General features: G+C 45.2%; 1 protein-coding gene across 3 annotated transcripts in view; it reads left to right on the top strand.

Moving 5' to 3' along the window:
- COL6A1 (collagen type VI alpha 1 chain) overlaps nucleotides 1-21,295 on the top strand; it is a 104,902-nt gene extending 83,607 nt beyond the window's left edge. For 2 of the 3 annotated variants that reach the window (XM_068126086.2, XM_068126085.2), the window contains exons 28-29: nucleotides 1,843-1,878; nucleotides 7,831-7,995. In XM_068126086.2, coding sequence (XP_067982187.2) covers nucleotides 1,843-1,878; nucleotides 7,831-7,920 — 126 coding nt within the window. In that variant the 3' untranslated portion in view covers nucleotides 7,921-7,995. Of the gene's footprint in view, nucleotides 1-1,842; nucleotides 1,879-7,830; nucleotides 7,996-8,522; nucleotides 8,651-10,115; nucleotides 10,223-12,616; nucleotides 12,801-15,024; nucleotides 15,203-15,330; nucleotides 15,361-17,373; nucleotides 17,577-19,070 lie in introns of those variants that run through there. The other variant, XM_078786099.1, reaches the window with a different exon arrangement.
- Nucleotides 21,296-23,448: the final 2,153 nt, after the last annotated feature.

Raw genomic sequence — 23,448 nt, 5'->3', positions numbered from 1 at the left:
ATCGGCACAGTGAGAATCGGTACAGTCAGAATCGGCACAGTGAGAATCGGCACAGTGAGAATTGGCACAGTGAGAATTGGCACAGTGAGAATTGGCACAGTGAGAATTGGCACAGTGAGAATTGGCACAGTGAGAATTGGCAGAGTGAGAATTGGCACAGTGAGAATCGACACAGTGAGAATCGGCACAGTGAGAATCGGCACAGTGAGAATCGGCACAGTGAGAATCGGCACAGTGAGAATCGGCACAGTGAGAATCGGCACAGCGAGAATCGGCACAGCGAGAATCGGCACAGCGAGAATCCGCACCGCGAGAATCCGCACACCGAGAATCCGCACAGCGAGAATCCACACAGCGAGAATCGGCCCAGCGAGAATGGGCACAGTGAGAATCGGCCCAGCGAGAATCGGCCCAGCGAGAATCCGCACAGCGAGAATCGGCCCAGCGAGAATGGGCACAGTGAGAATCGGCCCAGCGAGAATCGGCCCAGCGAGAATCGGCACAGTGAGAATCGGCCCAGCGAGAATCGGCACAGCGAGAATCGGCACAGCGAGAATCGGCACAGCGAGAATCGACCCAGCGAGAATCGGCACAGTGAAAATCGGCCCAGCGAGAATTGGCACAGTGAGAATCGGCACAGCGAGAATAGGCCCAGCGAGAATCCGCACAGTGAGAATCCGCACAGTGAGAATCGGCCCAGCGAGAATCCGCACAGTGAGAATCGGCCCAGCGAGAATTGGCCCAGCGAGAATCGGCACAGTGAGAATCGGCCCAGCGAGAATTGGCCCAGCGATAATCGGCACAGTGAGCATCGGCCCAGCGAGAATTGGCACAGTGAGAATCGGCCCAGCGAGAATTGGCACAGTGAGAATCGGCACAGCGAGAATAGGCCCAGCGAGAATTGGCCCAGCGAGAATCGGCACAGTGAGAATCGGCCCAGCGATAAATTGGCCCAGCGAGAATCGGCACTGTGAGAATCGGCCCAGCGAGAATCGGCACAGCGAGAATCGGCACAGCGAGAATCGGCCCAGCGAGAATCGGCCCAGCGAGAATCGGCCCAGCGAGAATCGGCACAGCGAGAATCGGCACAGCGAGAATCGGCCCAGCGAGAATCACAACAGCAAGAAACATTGAACTCGGCTGCGGAATGTCATGTGTTCAAAAGGGTAACTAAGTGAACACAGCTGAATACAGGTATCCAAGAAAAAGACCTGATATCCGTACTAAGATCGACTCGGCCAGTTTTGGAACTAACAGATGAGAGCAGACGTGGTTTCAGACAATGTTCAGTCCTCTTCCCAATCGACTTCTTCAGGTCAAAGACTCCAAGCCCCAGAAGGCGGTTGCTTTTCTTCCCTAAACAGTCATTTCCAGTCACTTGCTGGTACAAGGAATGAATCGAGGAATGGTTTATCCAGATCTCAATGAAAATCCTCGTCGTCGCCATTGTCGTCATCTGCCCTGTTTTCCATTTGCTGTGATCTCGTATTTTATGTCTGCGACCAAGTAGTTGTGTGTGCATTTTTTAAAAAGTTCTGTATCCAGGGCAACAACAAAGATGAAAACAATACTCTCGTAGCAGTAATCAACAACATGATCAGGTGGAGATGGTGGTAAAGGTTTGCAACTCCTTAAATAAGGACCAGGTGACCTGTAACTCAATTTGACAATGTGGAAAAGGTCAGCAGCAGGCTATGAGGTACCGGAGTATGGATGAGGAAGGTAGCATAGTATTTACAAGCAGGATTGTTGACGGTATGTTTTTGTGGTGGTGGTATGAACACTTGTTACCATTGGTGGTGGTAACACTTGTAAATTGTTCTCCTGCACGTGTTTCCGCAGGGGCCTTTTGGTCCACCTGGCACTTCAGGACCTGATGTGAGTCTTTTGCTTTTAATCTTTTTAAACGATGAATATTGTTACCTGCTACGGGGCAGGTAATTATGGAGTTCGATATGATTTGTTGGTTTTGTACATTCAGTGTAGACATATCCGATTTGCTCTTCCTTCGTACATTTGCTATATGAACAAGGTATGCTTGTTTTATCACATCATTGTTCTCCATCCTTATCTCATCATGTATGTGATGGAAGGGAACATTTACCTGTAAGTCTTACAACCACAATTCATTGATTTGAGGCAGCTGAACAAACGTTGGCAAGAAGGAAACTGGCTGTAGACCATGACGTGCACACCATCTGAGCCGTAGGTAGTCTTGGGCATTCCGATGACATCATGATCGCAAAATATGTGAGAGGGAAAATTATATAATTGAGTGGAAGGTGTTGTGAGTGAGAAGAAAAGAAGCACATCCTTAAGGCCAGATAGGATCATGTGATTGGTTAGTATTGGTAGGGCCGGCCAAGGGAGGAGATTTCCCTTTTGCACCTGTGCAGCAACACCTTGATGGAGATTTTGAGTGCATTGGGGCTGATGATGATAGCTTCCTGCTGAAGACCATCGTGTTCGACCACTCAGAGTTGAGGGTTTGACCAAGTGCTGCTAGAACGAGACTGTGATTACATGTGTGGCCGATATAGCATGGTGTGTGATTACATGTGTGGCTGATATATCATGGTGTGATTACATGTGTGGCTGATATATCATGGTGTGATTACATGTGTGGCCGATATATCATGGTGTGTAATTACATGTGTGGCCGATATATCATGGCGTGTGATTACATGTGTGGCCGATATATCATGGTGTGTGATTACATGTGTGGCCGATATATCATGGTGTGTAATTACATGTGTGGCCGATATATCATGGTGTGATTACATGTGTGGTCGACATATCATGGTGTATAATTACATGTGTGGCCGATATATCATGGTGTGTGATTACATGTGTGGCCGATATATCATGGCGTGTGATTACATGTGTGGCCGATATATCATGGTGTGTAATTACATGTGTGGCCGATATATCATGGTGTGTAATTACATGTGGCCGATATATCATGGTGTGTGATTACATGTGTGGCCGATATATCATGGTGTGCAATTACATGTGTGGCTGATATATCATGACGTGTGATTACATGTGTGGCCAATATATCATGGCGTGTGATTACATGTGTGGCTGGTATATCATGATGTGTGATTACATGTGTGGCTGGTATATCATGGTGTGTGATTACATGTGTGACCGATATATCATGGTGTGTGATTACATGTGTGGCTGATATATCATGGCATGTGATTACATGTGTGGCTGATATATCATGGTGTGTGATTACATGTGTGGCCGATATATCATGGCGTGTGATTACATGTGTGGCCGATATATCATGGTGTGTGATTACATGTGTGCATGACATAGGAATCAAGTGTGGATAACATAGGAATCAAGTGTGGATAACATAGGAATCAAGTGTGGATAACATGCAGTAGGAATCAAGTGTCAATAACATAGGAATCAAGTGTGGATAACATACAGCAGGAATCAAGTGTGGATAACATAGGAATCAAGTGCAGATAACATACAGTAGGAATCAAGTGTGGATAACATATAGTAGGAATCAAGTGTGGATAACATAGGAATCAAGTGTGGATAACATAGGAATCAAGTGTGGATAACATACAGTAGGAATCAAGTGTGGATAACATAGGAATCAAGTGTGGATAACATACAGCAGGAATCAAGTGTGGATAACATAGGAATCAAGTGTGGATAACATAGGAATCAAGTGTGGATAACATACAGTAGGAATCAAGTGTGGATAACATAGGAATCAAGTGTGGATAACATACAGCAGGAATCAAGTGTGGATAACATAGGAATCAAGTGTGGATAACATAGGAATCAAGTGTGGATAACATACAGTAGGAATCAAGTGTGGATAACATAGGAATCAAGTGTGGATAACATACAGCAGGAATCAAGTGTGGATAACATAGGAATCAAGTGCGGATAACATACAGTAGGAATCAAGTGTGGATAACATATAGTAGGAATCAAGTGTGGATAACATAGGAATCAAGTGTGGATAACATAGGAATGCTGCGTACATTGCATAATGATAGTCTAATTATATGTCTCATTGAATTGATGTATAATTTATTATTTATTTTTTTCCCAAGATCGAGGCTCGTGTAAGAGCTAACATTAATCACAAAAAAAACTGACACATAAAACATAAGATAAAGGGAGTGGGAGACAAGATGGGGAGAGAGAGAGGGACGCACACAAGTACAACAGCAGAGAGCAGGGACATCGGGAGATCTGGGGGGGGGGGGTGAGGCATGGGGGGCGGGGTGGAGGGGGGGATGAGGCATGGGGGGCGGGCTGGAGGGGGTGGGTGAGGAGGCACGGGAATGGGGGGGGAGCGGTAATTTTTTATTTATGGTAATTCTGGCCCCATTCTTCCTCTGTGCACGTCTATGGTAAGGGGTTGGAGCTCCATAAAGTAAATTGGTGATCGCGATTGCAAGACCTAAAGCGATTGGCTCGTTCTTGCGATTTCATCATGGCGAGACGGTACCTCTGAGAGGTTGCGTGCACCTCTGAGATCGTGCCGACACCCTCATCTCCTGCAAGTGTAAAAATGGTCTCTGTTTTTACTCGTACTCTACTGTATTACAAGAAATGTGAGCGTATCAAACCGAATTACTTATGTAACATACTAGCAAGTTGCCCACACCTGCACGGGCAAAAATTTCAAATGGCGTCTTCTGTCATTGAGCTGGCAAGCTGGGATCACCAATTCACCTGTTATTGCCAAATGTAATGCAATTTAAATGCTGTGATGGCAGCGAGGTGTTCGATTTCATACTGATATATGTCACATTTTGATCCCGAGAGTCTGAAATTAAAAAATTATATTGGTGTCAAAACCAGTGCCAATTGCAAATTGATAGCAGGCTAGAGATTTACAAACCCAGACCATTGTGTGTGTGTGTGTGTGTGTGTGTGTGTGTGTGTGTGTGTGTGTGTGTGTGTGTGTGTGTGTGTGTGTGTGTGTGTGTGTGTGTGTGTGTGTGTGTGTGTGTGTGTGTGTGTGTGTGTGTGTGTGTGTGTGTTGCCACTCGGAACCAAAGAAGGCCATTCACATGAAACATGTTACCACCTGGTGAACTTGTTTATGGTGCAGAAGGTGCTGCCCAGACACCAACCACACTCTGGGATGGCAAGCGGGGTCACCTGGTGTCAAGGGGAGTCGAAGACGATCAGAACATTTGCGACCCGTGGTCGAGGCAGGAAGTAGTATTTTTTTCAGGGAGTCGGTGATAACTCGTCTACTCTTCGTGAAGGACACCGTGGGATTTTTTTTTTTTTTACATCCAACAACTAATGCCGGCAGGTGGGACGGCCAGCTTAACGGATGGACAGCGCACACATTGATGCCCTAAGTGTGAAACACCAGGACGACAGTTTATAGCTCCATTGGGATTCAAGCCCAGGCTGGACAGCTCAGAGGAGAGTGTGCATACCCCTTGGCCCTGCTGCCAGCACCACCCCTCTACCCCTCCCCATTAGAGTACAGGCTACTGGAAATATTTCCGAGACATAGGCAAGTTGCTTGTTTGTCTAACATCGCCTATCCAGCAAAACTCCAGCGCAAGAATTTGGAATTTGTTCTAGTTTCCCCCAAACAATGGCCTCCTATTTTCAATATTTACTTAGGACCTTTTTTAATATTCACAAGCTCTTGCTGGCAGACGGGACAGATGGCTGAACATTCCACTCCAATGGACAGTGTGCTGTCTGATTCGATACCTTCCCTGCAAAACGCCAAGATGACGGATGATCTTCTACAGAGAATTCCCATCCATTGACGATGAAACCCAGATGAGCACCTTGAAAGACAATACTTATCTGTCTCACCCGGACCACTGGACTAAATGTCCTCACAAACACCTGCGGAGCATTGTCCTACAAGGGAAAGAAAGCAACGCGTCGTGATGATCTATAAAGGAAGTGACTTTTGCTCCTTTGCTCATTATATACCCCTGACTACAATGGATGGAATGTCCCACTTAGTTCATCGCAGTTGGATGACTCGATCAATCCTGTGGGTAATCAAGGGACTTGGTTTGCACGACTAGGGTGCGATTAAAGATGGACCCTCCAGAAATGGCAACCATGGGTCTTCTGGTGGTGGATGTTTCTTATCTCTCAGCATCAACGACTCTCAATGAAAAGGTCTTTCAACAGCAATAACAAGAACCACCAGGACACAACTATCGGGGACGCCTCTTCGGGGTGGTTGTGCCCCCAACCCAAGTCAGGGGCCAAATCTTCCCCATTCTTCCCTGCTTCCGGGATTCGTCTGGGCAGCGCGGTCACGGTCAGAGTGCCGACCGGTCCCCACGGACCGGCCCTTTCCCTCTTGGCTCTCTTTCTCCAACTCTGTCATGGCCCAGACTTCATGAAGGCGAGGGTACACCATCATGATGTGGGAGATCTCTGGGTTGCTCCTGCGAGATCGATGAACCCTACATCAACCGGGGCAGGCAAACGACAACCCTGAATATCATCGGCGAGCGAGTGGATTTTTCGCAGATAATAATCAGATAGATGGATAATTTTTTATTGTTTGCATAAGGTGGGTTCTCCTGAGACAAGCTCAGATTCCAAGACGAGCTCAGATTCCAAGACGAGCTCAGATTCCAAGACGAGCTCAGATTCCAAGACAAGCTCAGATTCCAAGACGAGCTCAGATTCCAAGACGAGCTCAGATTCCAAGACGAGCTCAGATTCCAAGACGAGCTCAGATTCCAAGACGAGCTCAGATTCCAAGACGAGCTCAGATTCCAACACGAGCTCAGATTCCAAGACGAGCTCAGATTCCAAGACGAGCTCAGATTCCAAGATCAGCTCAGATTCCAAGATGAGCTCAGATTCCAAGATCAGCTCAGATTCCAAGAACAGCTCAGATTCCAAGACGAGCTCAGATTCCAAGACGAGCTCAGATTCCAAGACGAGCTCAGATTCCAAGACGAGCTCAGATTCCAAGATCAGCTCAGATTCCAAGATCAGCTCAGATTCCAAGACGAGCTCAGATTCCAAGACGAGCTCAGATTCCAAGACGAGCTCAGATTCCAAGATAAGCTCAGATTCCAAGACGAGCTCAGATTCCAAGATCAGCTCAGATTCCAAGATGAGCTCAGATTCCAAGACGAGCTCAGATTCCAAGACAAGCTCAGATTCCAAGACGAGCTCAGATTCCAAGACGAGCTCAGATTCCAAGACGAGCTCAGATTCCAAGACGAGCTCAGATTCCAACACGAGCTCAGATTCCAAGACGAGCTCAGATTCCAAGACGAGCTCAGATTCCAAGACGAGCTCAGATTCCAAGATCAGCTCAGATTCCAAGATGAGCTCAGATTGCAAGACAAGCTCAGATTCCAAGACGAGCTCAGATTCCAAGACAAGCTCAGATTCCAAGACAAACTCATCCAAGACAAGCTCAGATTCCACAAGTGAGGAATACAATTTTGTTTCGCACTGTTGTGTTCTACTGGATTTGAATCCTCGACCTCTGATTCGCTCGTCCTGTGTCCTCGCTATGACGTCACCACCACAGGAGGTCCTTGCTTTTCGAGATTGTCTTCTTGGTGATGATGACATCATTAAAGCTTTCCATGTACAGGCTGCGGCCACCAATTCACCTGACGCATCACCTGACCAATTCCCTTAATTCAAGTTACCTCGTTTGTACAAGAACTACCATCAAATTTACCTGTTCAGTGTTATTTCGGTTTTGCAGTATTTATTTCATTTGGAGGTAATGTAGATGAATATGGCACATTATTGAAGTTGTCCAATGAGCAGCACATGTTGCCAACTTTGCTAATCATTTGGCCTTGATGTCCCTCCTCTCAGGAATGCGAGATATTGGACATAATTGGGCGTCTCTGCTGTAAGTTTACACCAAGTGGTTTACACACAGTTTGTTTTCATTTTATGGCGTAAGATAATCTTGTTACTCACATAAAGCCACGGATGGAATTGTTTTCCAGCTTGCTGTGGTGAGTACTTTGCATTCCCTTCCATGACACCGCTCTCCCATGAACATGAACGCGTCATGTGTCAGGTATCGTCATGTGTCAGGTATCGAACGGGTCTCGACGGTCGTTATCTTGTAATTAATACTTGCTTAAACCTGTGTATTAATAATACCACATATTGAGGTAACGAGAGCAGCATTCCACGAACTGCTTGGCCTGCTTCGGATTTGGGCATTCTTGGAAGTTTTTCACAAGATGGAGCAGCCATACTCGCTGTACGGTTTTCTTCGACTGTTTTAGTATTAGAGTTTATATAAAGCTTCAAAAATTATTGAGCATAGATTGGTTGAAATTAGCCAAGGGCAGGACATTGAGCTTGATGTAAAAAGGTGTACAATTTGCATGACTGCTGAGGTGCTTCCACAACCGCACCTCTGGTGGAAGTGACTGTGGTTGAGGTTTTCCATGAGGTCGTTGTTCTGTAAGATGGTGCCATTATACATTGCTGTCTTTGCATAAAGTGGTGACCTCTCGTTTTGTTGATTGGATTGTGAATGACCACTGCAGAATGCAAGTGCGGACCTGTGGAATTGATCTTCGTGGTCGATAGCTCCGAAAGCATTGGCATCCAAAACTTCACCCTCTCCAAAGAATTTGTTGTCCAAGTTATCAACCGTGTCCTGAATGGAGCTCACGTGAGTGATTATGTATAGCAACCTCCTCACTTTGGGACATCACCTTGGACTCCAATTGGGAGGGCCATTCATAACATTATACAAAGGAAATGCTCTCTAAAATTAAAGCAGTCGAATATTGGAATATAGTGAGTTTGTATAAATCTTACCAATGATATTTGATATATGATATATTTATTTATTTATATATATATATATATATATATTAATTTATTTATATAAATAAATGGATGGGCTCTGACTGGGCCGCTCAAGGTCATTTATCTTTTTGTTCCTTAGCCACTCCAGTGTAGCTTTGGCTGTGTGCTCCGGGTCGTTGTCATACAGAAAGGTGAACTTCCGTCCCAATTTCAGGTTTTTTGCAGAGGGCAGCAGGTTTTCCTCTAGGATTTTTCTGTATTTTTCTCCATGCATTTTCCTGACTATCCTGACAAGTGTACCAGTCCCTGCTGATGAGAAACATCCCCATAACATGATGCTGCCACCACCATGCTTCACAGTAGGGATGGTGTTCTTTGGGTTGGGTTTGCGCCAAATGTAACGTTTTGCAATTAGGCCAAGAAGTTCCATCTTGGTTTCGTTAGACCACAAAACTTTTTGCCACATGGCTTCAGAATCTCTGGAGTGGTTTTTGCTTACCTCAAACATGAGGTGAATGGCCTTCTTGCCACCCTACCGTACAGGCCAGATTTGTGGAGTGCTTGGGATATTGTTGTCATGCACACAGTGACCAGTCTTTGCTTTAAAGGCCTATAGCTCTTTCAAAGTTGCCATTGGCTTCCTGGTGGCCTCTCTGATCAGTCTCCTCCTTGCTTGGTCATTCAGTTTAGAGGGACGGCCTGATCTAGGCAGGGTCTTTGTGGTACCAAACACCTTCCACTTCTTAATGATTGTCTTGACTGTGCTCCAAGGGATATTCAAGGCCTTTGAAATATTTTTATACCCATCCCCTGATCTGTCCCTTTTCACAACTTTATCCCAGAAGTCTTTTGAAAGCTCCTTGGTGCTCATGGTTGAGTCTTTGCTATGAAATGCACCACCCAGCATAGGAAACTTACAGGAACAACTGTTTTTATTCTGACATAATCAGAATCACTGCAACTTAACACAGGTGGAGGCCAATTAACTTGGTGTGCGATTTTGAAGGTGACTGGTTACACCTGAGCTAATTTTCAATTGCTATTATAAGGGGGATGGACACTTATCCAACCAAGATATTATAGCTTTGTATTTTTTATTAATTTTCTGCAATTTGTAGAATTTGTTTTTCACTTGGAAGTTGTGGGTTACGGTGTGTAAATAGAGGTGGAAAATGTCGGATTTAATGCAATTTAATTCCAGGTGGAGAAATGGGTGGTAATGTGCATCAGAAGAGACGAGGGAGGAAAGGGGAATCTTACAAATGCATTGCTGTGGATGGTCTTAAAAGGAAATGATTTGAGATTGTGATGTGTGTTTGGCGCAGACATTTGATGGTTCTGACATCATTGTGGTTCAATACAGCCACAGTAAACTGCAGGAGCTCATTTCCACAAGACAGGACAACATCAACAACGTGATGGAGTTAAAGAGGTACAGCACAAACAATTGAGCGGAATCAACCTTGAGGTCACATTGATCGTTATCTTAAATTGTGCTTCGAGAATCGAACTCGCCACAGTTGATACACAGCCATCTGCCGCTGAATGGAGTCCCTTTCAGACAATATATTTGTGTATTTGGAAACAGCATGTTCATTTTATTTTGTGATTATGGAGTTAACGATTTATGTATTGCCATGCGCGTGCGCAGCCCATGGGGGGTTAAGCAATCACTTCCCTCTGTGTTTGTCTACTGTCTGTCTGGATCCAGACGTCATCCGAGGATCGAGGAACTATTTAAGACAATTGCATTTTATATTTTGAACACTGTAAAACACGAATTGGAACACATACCTGCAGCTTAGCGTAACTTTGGCTCTGAATTTGACACATTGTACAGAATATCGTCCCGAGCTCGCATGCGCAGAGAGGAGTCTTTATTTATTTATTTTTGTCTTTCTTTGTTTTAGTTTGTCTGGCAGTGAAACCCAAAAAAATTTCCAAAGAGGAAATTTCGTTTTTAGGGACGTCATAAAAGACACAAACATGCACGAATATCTCACGTAACATGTTAAATAAGGTGATGTAAAAGACTGTGCAATAGCGGCGGTAAATAACCAATTTAATGGGGGTTTTTTTTCCTAAAACTTCTATTTTATTTCGATTTAATTATATATTTGAAGACTGTAAAACACGAATTGCCTTGTTTCCCATTCCAAAAACGTCCAGCTTAGCAGGACTTGGCCAAAATATTACATCATTGTGACCAATCAAATTTGCTGCTCGCACTTTCAGCATTGGGGAATATCGGGATTCAGACAAAATCGGGACTCGTAGGAAATATAGATTGTGCTCGGACACACAAAGCACGAGTTTGAAAGACCCATCCCATGTCATTTGTCTCAAGACTCCGTGGGGTAATGTGTTCCATGAAGTATTTTGTTATGTATGTAGATATGATGATTTTGATCACATGTGAATGGGTTCATCAAAAATGTAGTGGTTTGAGAGGGTCATTAACCAGTGTGGCAGCTACATTCAAATGTAAGGTGTGCACAGAGGGAGCTGCAGATGGAGGAAATGTTGAGTTGGATCTCGGAGACGGCATGAAGCTGGAAGGTGTGAAAACATTTTGCTACCTCGGAGACATGCTGAATGGAGAAGGTGGATCAGACTCGGCAACGGTTGCTCGAGTGATATGTGCATGGAAGAAGTTTCGGGAACTGAGTGGCGTGCTGATGATGAGGGGAGTGTCGTTGAAGCTGAAGGGAAAGGTGTATGCTGCATGTGTGAGAAGTGTTATGATTTATGGGAGCGAGACATGGGTAATGAACGTAGAGCAGCAACGAAGGCTGGAAAGGGTGGAAATGCGAATGGTTCGGTGGATGTGCGGAGTATCGTTGAGAGAGAGGAAGACAAATGATGAATTGCGAAAGATGATGGGAATAGAGCCTGTGATTGATGCTGTGAAGAGGAACAGGTTGAGATGGTTTGGTCATGTGTTGAGGAAGGATGAAAGTGACTGGTTGAGAAGAGTGATGGAAATGAATGTAGAAGGAAGTAGAGGACGGGGAAGACCGAGAAAGACTTGGCTAAAGATGGTGGAAGAAGAAATGCGGGCAAGGGGGTTAACAAGGAGAGATGCAGAAAATAGGGCAAAATGGAGAAGATTGTCATGGGGACCGCAAGGCTAACCCCCGCTCTAGCAGGAAAAATGGCTTTAAAATGCCTGTTGTTTTGTTTGTTGTGTTACACCCTCCCCTTTCCAAATGCCCCACTCGTGCTCCTTTCCTCCCATCACCGAACTCCATCTCCTCCCAAACGGATTTCTTTTCCCTCCCCACATTCCCCTATATTGTCCTTTCTCCATCATGTAATTCTCCCTACTCTTCCTTTTCTCATTCCAAATCCTCATTTATCCCCCTTCCAACTTTTTAATGCCTACGTAATAATTAGATTTTAATTATATCGAGGATTATTGCATCCAAAGGAGGGGTTGAAGTGTAACATTTATGTCATTGAGACTTGCATCCAAACTTGTGGCTCAGTCAGCCCTAAAATATGAAATAAATAGCCCTGGCCTTGGCTCTTTTATAAGCCTTCCGATTCCTGTATGTTCCATCACAAGGAAAACAACTCTGACTTTGCTCGAATTGGCACAATGTCCTTTTCTTTCCACCATAAGTGTACTTGGTGCTGGAAACTTTGCAGGGGTATAGTGAAGATGGAAAGCAATTTCTCGCAAATCGTATCGCCATGGAAGATTTTTAGTAAGCTTGTTGAATCGTTACGAGGGCAGGGAAGTAATAATTTGATACAGCGATGAACACATATGTATATATATATATATGATTAAAGGCTAACCACAACGAAAACCATCCCAAAGGGCAATCAAGGAGATGCGCTGGCTTGCTGGAGGAACGTTCACAGGTGAGGCGCTGCAGTTCACCGCAGACAAACTGGTCGATCACGACCGCCATCGCGTCGCCATCGTGCTCACCGACGGCCGGTCCGACATCCTCAGGGATAAAGTTCCACTCAACGTCCTCTGCAAAGTGAAAAACCTGCCCGTGAGTGCCGTTTGCTGAAAGGGGGGCCAATTCATCATGGAAAACGCACGTCTTAAAATCCCCAGACAAACGTTCACCTGGGAATGAAATAGTTTGTACATTCTTGAGGAATGGGTTCTTGTAATGCGGCTTATGAAGTTTTATTAGCAGTCTGCATCAATTGTTGGAGGGAGATTCCCTTGAACTTTGACATTTGCCTGCTCACGTGTGCATTTGACCTCTTATTTGGATGGTTTACCTTGTCGGGAGCAGGTTGGTTGTGTAGTCATGGCCGTGAGCCATCTAAATGGGAGTCACTAATCGCTCAAATCCACTTGTACAAGGCTGCGCAGGCCCAACAGACGGCCTAGAGGTATGCACACTCACCTCTGAGCTGTCTAGCCTGGGTTTGAATCCCGACCAAACTATAAACTGTCGTCCTGGTTTCTCAGACAGGCCATCAATGTGCAGGATGTTTCCAAAATATTGTTGGTGCTATTTGGATTGTGTCTCCATTGAACATTATTCATGTAATTATTTATTTTTCCATGCTACGTCCGAGGACGTTGTCTCATTGTCTTTTTTTAAATTATTTTTGTATACAAGATCGAGGCTCGTGTAAGAGCTAAGATTAATGACAAAAAACAACAAACGGACGCATAAAACATATGATAAAGGGAGTGGGAGACAATATGGGGAGAGAGGGGGAAGCACACGAGTACAACATTTGAGAGCAAGGACATCGGGAGATCTGTGGGAGGTAGAAGGCTTGAGGGAAGGAGGCGTGGGAAGGGGGGTGGAGGGTGGGAGAGGTAAAAAAAAAAAAAAAAAACATGGACACATCTCGGACTTCCAGGAAATAAGTCGGTATTTCAGAAAAGTGGATCTGGGGTGAATTCATGGGGGTAGAAAAGATCAAGGTTTTGGATTTGTGTACAAGTTCGAGGCCTCGTGTCGGAGCTCACATTAATGACAAAAAAACAAACGGACACATAAGACGAAATAAAAGGAGCGGGAGACAAGATGGGGAGAGAGGGGGAAGCACACAAGTGAAACAGTGGAGAACAGGGACAACGGCAGATCTGTGGGAGGGAGAGGAGGCATGGGAAAGGGGGTGGGGGGGCGGGGTGGGGGGGGGCGGTGGGGGGTGTGAAAGTATAAAACATATGGACACACCAGGGACTTCCAGGAAATAAGTCGGTATTTCAAAGAAGTGGATCTGGGGTGAATTAACGGGGATAGAAAAGATCAAGGTTTTGGATGGGGGAAGATAAGAGATGGTGGTGAACAGCTGTTTTAAAGACCTGGAGGGAGGAGTGGGATTGAAGACAAGTCTTGAAGAAAAGAAGTCTTCAACAAGTTTCATTAGTCCAGAGTAAATATGTCCTACACAGCACAACAACGAAATAAAATGGTATAAAGAAAACCTTAACAAGAAGCCTGTGATCCAGACTCAGCAGTTTTATCACAAACTTTTTAAAGTGAGACCCAGCAAGGACTGTCTTCTTCACAATGTCAAGAAGTTCCAGAAAGATGGCACTGGGATCACGATCTCAAGAAATCGGGGAGAAAGAAAGCTGGGCCTTCAGAAGAGGACATTGAGGAGGTGAGACAGTCCGTCACTCAAGGTCCAAAGAGATCCTGTCACCGGCGCTCACAAGAGCTTGTTCCTTCACTCCGCTACTGTCCTTCGGATCCTGAGGCAGAACATGAAATGTTATCCTTACAAAGTGCAGATCACATACTCTCTCGCAGACACAGACAGGGCAGACAGGTTCATCGACAGGGCAATCTTATTCAAGGCAGAGCACATCTGGTCTCCCCATTCCCCAGACCTGAACCCGCTGGAGTTCTTTCTGAGGAGGAAGGGGAAGGAAAGTGGTTACAAAGAATCCCCTCGTAACATCCAGCGGCTCCAAAGAGCTATTGAGCGTGTGAGATGCACCTGACCTCTGACATGCAAGAGTGTGGCACCTAACCTCGCTGTCAGAGTGAAAGCGTGCCTGGCATGGTGTGGAGGTCACATCGAGCACCTCATCCAGAAACCAGAAGTGCCAGAAAATCTCCCAAGTTTCTACTTCATGATGGCTGACTGTGATTTTTAATCTTGTATATCTTTTTCAACGGTACACCTGCGTCCTCTTCCACCCTCCCCCAACAAATAATGCTCTACCTGTGCCGCATAAAAATAAGAAAAAACGATGATTTGCGGCAAAGGAAAGTACCGTCATGTGATGTTTCGCAGGTGGCGTCTGTGGGCGTCATTGACGTGTTCCACACAGGAACAAACGAGGAGCAACTGCAGTCGATTACGTGTGAGAAAGAACGAACTGCCGACTTGTCTTACACCATTAAAACGGATGATTACGCCAAACTGTTGGACGAAAGTCTCCTCAATAACCTCACAAACTTCATCTGCAAAGGTACAGTAGGAAGTGGTGACATGACATGACATGACGTACTCAGGTGACATGAGACATTGCTAATGACGTCAAACTCTGTCGCTGCAGACAACACAACAACATGGTTTATTTTCTCTTTCTTTCCACAGATAAGAAATGTCCGGACTTCACTTGCCCAGGTAAGAGCCCCCAAGGTGTTGTTTCCACACGATGTGTGACAATGTGGCCCCAGTTCGTCAAGGGGCTTCTGCTGCGGAAAACAGAATTTTTCTAACTTGGAAGCGCTTGCAGCTAATAGTAAATATTTATATTACTGAATGTTCTGTCTCATCACTTACATTCTGAAGAGGAATGTGATCCAGGCATAAGTGGTCCTCATGGGTTGTTGATGTCGGAAGTCCGAATCTTCCCTTGCAAAGTCCTCATGAACCATCTGGGACTGATGGGTGGAGGTGTTGTCTTGGAGATCTTTTTCATTGTTGAGGTTGTAGTGAAACACAGGGCAAAGCATTTGGTTTGTAACGATGGAGTCAAAACACTCAGGGGAGATATGTAGCTCATCGGAAGGTCCGAAGGTTCCAAGGCAGTCCACAAGAATGTTCTCCGAGCCAATATTCCAGGTCCATTGGCTCGCAATGTGGAAAACGATGCACAAAAGGTTTCTAATTTCACGACATTGTTGCCAAACCTTAGATTTTCCACCTCTGCAGTAATGTTGAACACATGACACATGCACTCTGAAACCTCGTTACATGACTCCAACAATCGGGCGTCAACAGAACAACTTTGAACGTTTGAGCCTTACTTTGCGGCCGTCAATTTATTACGTATGCAAAAAGGTCAGACATTTTAAACCGCTGCTGCCCTCGGCCCTCTCCACACACAGTACGTGTTAGTACCACGGTGTCATGGAACATCTGCGGTTATGATAGGTTTAGGCCAAATATGAAGCGCTCCCTGTAGGTTGCCAAAATGTGAGCGGAGAGCGATGGTGAGGTTGGTTGGGAGTTCAACAGCAAAAAATGGAAAGAGAAAAATTACATGACGGGTCTTTAACGGCCTAATTATTCCCACATCGTGAGTTTAGCCGGGGAAGGTTTGGGCCCAAGCCTTTCACGAACCGGCAGGGCATGCCTGATGTTCGACTGAACAAGATTCGGACAGGAATTTGTCATTTTCTCATGGTGCTGTCGATAGCTGACCAACTGTTCGTGAAGGTCACCATAACATCCTTAGCGACCACCGTTTAATCCTGGCAGACAGTCCGTCCATTTACTTTTGTATACAAAGTTGAGGCTCATTGAGGAGCTAGAACATTTAACTGATCAGGAAGTAACGGAACAAAAGGAACAGCAGGAAGAGAGAAGAAACATTAACAGCAGGGATGAAGGACAAAATAGACGGAAACTTGGACAAATGAGGGATGAAGTGTAGGAGAGAACATATGGGGTGGACAAGGTGGATATACTGTTGTAGTAAATTGTCAGGAAGGAAAGACTGGGCATTTAGAAAAGATAGTTAATGGGGGTAGAAAGATCATGGTTTTGGATTGGGGATGATACGAGATGGTGGAGAACAGTTGTCTTGAAGACCTGGAGGAAAGAATGAGATTGAAGAGGTAGGAAAAAAGAGGAACGAATGAGTGGTGAGCAGTGATTCTGGATTCATGTAGTTGCACTAGGAGTGAGTTGCTGGTGGACCCAGTGCGTCCTGCAGATACCTGGGGGTGACAAAGTATGGAGAGAGAGAGAGGACAGAGGGTGCAAGACCAGAAAGGAGGTGGTATAAGACAGAGACCACCGACCTGTGTGCGATGGCGAAGCGACAGGCTCGTTGACTCAGCTTCATCGTGAGAGATTTCAATGATGTGGAAGGCCTTGATTTTGATGGCGTCAAGATGAGACCAATGGTGCGACCTCACATACAATAGAGCAGAGCAGATCTCTTGTGGAAACACCATCCACCACCAACATTGGTTGCTCCCTCTATTCTTCTGCTTCCATTTCTGCCAGCCTAGCCCGCTCAATTGCTTGGTAGTAGCTTACTGGTAGTTTTGCCATCTGTATACCTGCATCTCCAACCTGTGCAGAAACGTCCACGATGGACGGAGTAAACATTCGTTACTTTTTGCATAAAATACCTTGAGTTCTCGACCATGTAAATATTACATTGTGTGTTCTTCTTGTCGCCAGCCGCATTCAACGAGCCGACAGACCTGTTGATCGTTCTGGATGGTTCTGCGAGCGTCGGACAACAGAATTTTGAAGTGGTGCGGGAGGTGGCGAAAAATGTAGCTCACCGCTTGCTAGATACAGCACCACCAGGTGAAGGCACTGATCCCAGTGTGCGAGTCTCCGTCATGCAATACAGCGACAACAAAAACCAAGAAACAGAGGTGGGTGATTGAGATGTTGATGTCAATAGATGTTAAGACTCCCAAGGATTGTTTAGTCTTCCGCCAGGGGCAACTTGGTGGGCTGTTGTTTATATCTGGCCTTGCTTCTCCTGCCCTCTCCTAACTCTGTCCTCTCCAATCAACCCCAAGTCATATGCGTTACTCCAGAAACTCTCACCTGTTCATCCCCCCAAAGTCCAGACCGGTTGCACACCTGCATTCATTCGTCCCTTTGTTCTCCCAATCCCCGCCCCCCCAATTGCTAGTTTGTGAACCTGCTGCCCTTTTCCATTAGCTCCTCCACAAGCTTAGACTTTGGGATTTTAAAGCTGTGGTTGGAGGACGTAGTCTCATGTCGTTTGATCGGATTTCCTTTCGGAGGTTTATATTTTGGAGCTTTTTGATGCTATCACCATGACTCTCAACCAGGTATCCTTCACAGGAAAGGTGCAATCCTATGCTGATTTGATCAGCATTTGACAGGGAATACCAGGCCAATGCTTTGGGAAATACGTATAATGTGCCCGAATTAATCTACCCCCCTCTCCCCTCTTGTCCAAATGGAACACGTCTTTCAATCCCAGCAAGTCTCGCACACTCACTGTCACTCCTGAGGGTTTCTCAAATGAACCTACAGAGCTGCCACTAGTCTGCTACTGGAAGGAATTCAATCTCTTGAACTTTGAGACCTCATGACCTCTCCTGTGATAACCTGGTTGCATAGTTGGCCTGCACAACCACACATAAACTGGGCATCTGCTAATGTTCAAAGTCATTCCTTGAAAATCATAACTAATTACAGCCAACTAGGCCTTTGTCTGTAGGATTCTACCAAGGAGTACTGCTCTCCATTATGGCCCGATATCCCGCATCACATGTCTCTCCTGGAATCTGAAGAACCCTAACCTGTAAACATTATATCTATCTCCTGTGATGAGGTCGAAGCACAAGGCCTCGTGCTGTCACACCGCAGACACGTTGTTTGCCTTTCTGCTTTTCACAGCTTCTTCCCTAGTCTAACTCCCTCTGCTTTCTCAGGCCTCTGACCCTTCTATGTCCTCCAGGACACGTTCTTCCAGTGACCTACTCCTACGTAAACTCCCAACATCCAGGCTTACCGCCCAATTCCACTTTTTTTTTTCAATTCCTTGTTTCTTCTGTTTGTGGAACTTCCTTACGGGGCGATTCAAATACACTCCACTTCAGGCCTATCGGCAAGCGATGCATCATCGTCTCCTGTCATACCCCATCCCTACCAGAGATATTTTTCCACCTCAATTACCCCAACCCTTACCCAACCTAACCCTCTTACTTGCAGTTAATGTCTCCTCCCATCCTCCTCTCTTCTCTTTTATTGCTTCTTCATTTATTTGTTTATTGTGTCCTACTGTGCCCCTGCTATTCCACTGTAATTGCGTCGCCCCGTCAACTCTTCCATGAGCCTAGATTTCTTTTATTGAAAAAGGACTAACACTGGACTGCCTTGTTCTACAGATTGGCTTCAGCAGTGACTACAAGGAGATCAGCAAAGCCCTGGCAGAGGCTGCATACATGGGCAAGGGCACAGACTTGCCGGATGCCTTGCGCTCCATAACACAGCACTTGAACAAGCAATCCCGCAAGCGAGTCAAACGCCGGGTCCTCATATTTTCGGATGGTCGGTCACAGGGCGACGGAACGGTGCAGCGCATCGCGCAGCAAGCCAAGAAGCTGATCGGTAACGCGGAAGTGTATGCCGTGGCCGTGGGTACCCAACTAGACGACGATGGTCTGGGTGCGCTCGTGACGGGCCAAGAATATGGCTGGTCAAGTACGCAGCTCGAGAAGCACCTCATTCGCATCCTGAGCTACGACGTGCTTCAGCGCAACATAACCTGGCAGAAGATTGCTCGACGCATCTCGCTCTCCTGAATAAATTAGTGAGCGCCCCGGTCCATCCCGCAAAGGATCTCTTCTGGCAATCAGTGCATTGTATCCAAATGTGTACTACTTTAATTGCCCCCGTGCTAGTTTCATTGCTTTTTTTATGGTAGGCAGGAAGTACATTCCATGCAATGCTCATGCTTTTGGGTTCTTTTTTTTTTTTTTTTTTTCAGATATAGTTTTTTAATTTGTTTCCTCGAATAATAACTGCCTCCATTTTAACACATGAACGCTCACATTTGTGAAAAGGGGCAGCTGTTTAATATGTGCACAAAGGAGAGTGGGGGGTTAAATTGATAAAATTAAAATTGATAAAAGGAAAGAGGCAGGATTATTTTAGAGAGGGAAATAATGGTTAGGGCAGTGTGTGAGGGGTATGGAGAGAAGGTAAACAACTTTGGGAAGCATTGGAGAGAAGGCAATATGCACATATGGAGCTTGGAGGCAGGGGGGGGGGGCGCATTACCTACCTTTGGTACTTACCCTGATCGTAACCAATGGTGATATTAGCCGGAGTAACATGTCATTCCTCCCGAAAACAGCTTCGCAGTTTGTGAACATTCAAAAGGGTTAGTGTGGTGGAGCTGGTACATGAAAGGATTTTAATGGACGTCTTTAATTACAATCGCTGAAAGCTAGAGCATAGAGCAGTGAATTCAGGTAAGACAATTGATCGAATTGGACTTTGGAAACATTTGTTAATAACCAAGGTCAGATATAAACGAGCACATGAGGCCTGGTTGAGAGATTATTGCTGCAATATTTGTTAATTCTTTTAACTGATGCCCGTTTCTCATCCCCCATCCTTTGCTGGTGCTTCCTCACATGAACGCAGTCAGAATATATGTGGCACGGCCTAGAGATGCCCCGCGGTAATCCCACGTAGTTTCTCGCTCTACGACGTGCGTTTCTGCCGCCATTTTGTTTGCGTGCTTTGCTTCGTGCATCGTTTCGCGTGCCCATTTTGTTTTGATTCCGAGCTGTAACGAGCAGAACGCAGTCAGAGTATACGTGCCACGGCCTAGAGACGCCCCACGGTAATCCCACAACGTAGTTTCTCGCTCTACGACGTGCGTTTCTGTCGCCATTTTGTTTGCGTGCTTTGCTTCATGCATCGTTTCGCGTGCCCATTTTGTTTTGATTCCGAGCTGTAACGAGCAGAACGCAGTCAGAGTATACGTGGCACGGCCTAGAGACGCCCCACGGTAATCCCACAAAGTAGTTTCTCGCTCTACGACATGCGTTTCTGCCGCCATTTTGTTTGCGTGCTTTGCTTCTTGCATCGTTTCACGCGCCCATATTGTTTTGATTCCGAGCTGTGACGAGCAATGCATCGAAGCCTGTTTTGTGTCGCTTGAGATATTTCTCATCGGCTCCATCAGGAGGGCATCGACTTTGGCCTTTGCTCGTACTGCTGCGTTTCATATTGTTTATTGTACCGCTGGGGGATGTGGTCAAGATTGCTTTGCTTTGTAACGCAAAAGCTTTCTTTTCTTTTCTGTTTAAACGATAATAAACTTCTGGAACGTAACGTTGCACAACTTGCGACGGGAGGCTTTGTGCAGCAGAAGTAATGTAGAAATGTCTTCCAAATTCTTCATTCTCGATCTGTCTTAAATGAAAACCTCATTGTTTTTTTTTACACCATATGTTTTGTGTTCGTCAATAATTGCTTCTGTGATGTCTCTCAGTAGCTTTCCTCCCCCAAGAATGGTTCCTTAGAATTGTAAGACATCTTGTGTTGTATGATTGTGCTTCTACATCTTCTACATTCTTAATAAATGGTGCTGAGGTTATCAGCCGCATCTGTTAGTATGTAAGAGCAAGCAATTCCCATTTTCTCGATCCCAGGGACGATGAAACTGCATTTGCCTCGAATTTCAATAAGATTGATTACCCAACATATGTAATCCTCTTCGTCAGGACATTTGGAGACGATGGCGTACTTTTGCTTAATTACGAGGATGTTGAGAAACTATGGGATTTGAACCTGATGTGAACCACATCATGATGCTGAAAACGTTGTTCCTGACAAAACTACCCAAGTTGATTAGGGACCGTCTATTTATTATGTATGCTTGGATGAGGAGGGAGGTGAAATTGAGAAAAAGAATGATAGGTGGACACTGGAGTGTCGGAGAATGAGAGAAAGAACAGAAAGTTTGGGAAGGAGCAGCTTGTTCACCCCCATGTGGCCTTCTCTCCCTCTCCCTCTCCCTCTACTCTGCTGTTGGTGTTTTCCCCATTCCATTTTCTTCCCTTCAATTCTCTTCCACGAGCCTCGATCATGTATCCAAATATAGAAATGACTAAGGGGGTGGAAGGAAAGAGACATGTGTGGAACACATGGCTTTGTGGGATATGGTGGAGAGGAGGAATCGCCATGTTTGAATATGTGGCAAACAGTTGGACCCTGAAGTGACCGGTACCTGATCAAGGTAATATTCCTTTGAAGTTCAGTCGTCTATTAGTTGTCCTTGATAAATTGGAAAGAGTGAGCACAAAACACAAAGTTATTCGGTTGTTTCCTGTTGAATTAAATCTTGTTTTTAGTTTTTACATTCCGCAGGCTCATGAAAGAGCTTGTACAGTGAACACTTTCAGACCAAGGTAGATATCGATGTACAGGTTAACGCGAATTAAAAGGACATCACCAAACGATGGAAACTACATGTGGGATGTGAACCCGGGTTAATGCGGTGTATCGTGAGCCAGGTTTCGGGTGGGAGCTCTTAACACTTGGCCAACCCAAGTAATTCCTTATTTGATGGAGTCGTTCTGCTTGAGGCATTTAAAGAATTAACTGCACAACAGCTTATTTAAATCGACTGCAAGACTAGGCCTCTGAGGTCGAGGGGTGTTTGTTGTACTTGCCGAGGTGCCTCATGGCGACGGTGAGCGACCGTGGGACTCGAGCCCATGACATCCGATGGAGAATAACACGTGTGCATCTGTCCATGGATCAAACGACCGGCTCTAAGGTGAATAAAGTTTCAATAGTTTGACCGGTGGAGGTGAAACTGTAGAAAGTGTTTCATAACTGAATGATGACAACTCATGGTGAATCAGTTTTCACTGAGACATTGAGGCATGCATGCAGCGACATCTAGCCACAATGGTGGACCACTACATGTGTACCCCAAAAAGTCTTCGGAACTGGAGAAAACAAAAAACTCACACTACCTACAGACCTGTATGTGTAAATGGAATAATGTCTGGATCACCGTATACTCCTTTATGTTTGTGTCCACGACGAAGTTACGCAAAATTCTGAGCTTGCCAATGGAATTGCAGTGTCATCCATGGCCCATGACTGTGACTACCTCTCCTTGACAAACAAACACGATGCTAGAAAATCTAGCCAAAGAAAAAGGACATTCGGCCTATCGGGTCATCATTGTAACTGAGGGTGGCATCACATGAGGGACAACGACACGTTCTTATTATGATTATGTGTTTCCCTCACCAGCAGGAGCACCAGGCGTTATTCTAATCCTGTTGGCATTTTGAAGAAATTTAAAAAAAGAATGTTTTTTTTTGTAGGTGCATAAAAAACTTTTATTAAATTAAAACCCAAAAACCCAAATTTTTATTAAATATTATAATACTGTATTGCACACAGACACTAATTTGGGATGATTTATTATTACCTTTCACATAACTAAGGCTCAGGCACCATACAGTGATTTTTTTTTTAATAATTTTTTTTTTTTTTTAACGTTTTTTTTGCCTAAACCACTCCCCGGCACTCACTGATGAACCTCTGAAAGTTTCACGAAGATCCGTTCAGCCATCTGAGAAAAATGGCGACACACAGACGGACACAACACGGCTCTCTTATGGTATAGATAGATATAACGGTGCTTTGTTAACTTGTGGAATAAAAGAGTGGTTAAGGTGCTGCAATACCGACCGAATACGACTGTCCCACAGTATTGGCCGGTGCTGC

This window comes from Myxine glutinosa, chromosome 10 (assembly GCF_964187855.1).
Source record: "Myxine glutinosa chromosome 10, kmMyxGlut1.1, whole genome shotgun sequence".
Classification (NCBI taxonomy): domain Eukaryota; kingdom Metazoa; phylum Chordata; class Myxini; order Myxiniformes; family Myxinidae; genus Myxine; species Myxine glutinosa.
Note: the sequence above shows the minus strand (reverse complement) of the source record. Positions and strands in the feature narration are given on the sequence as shown.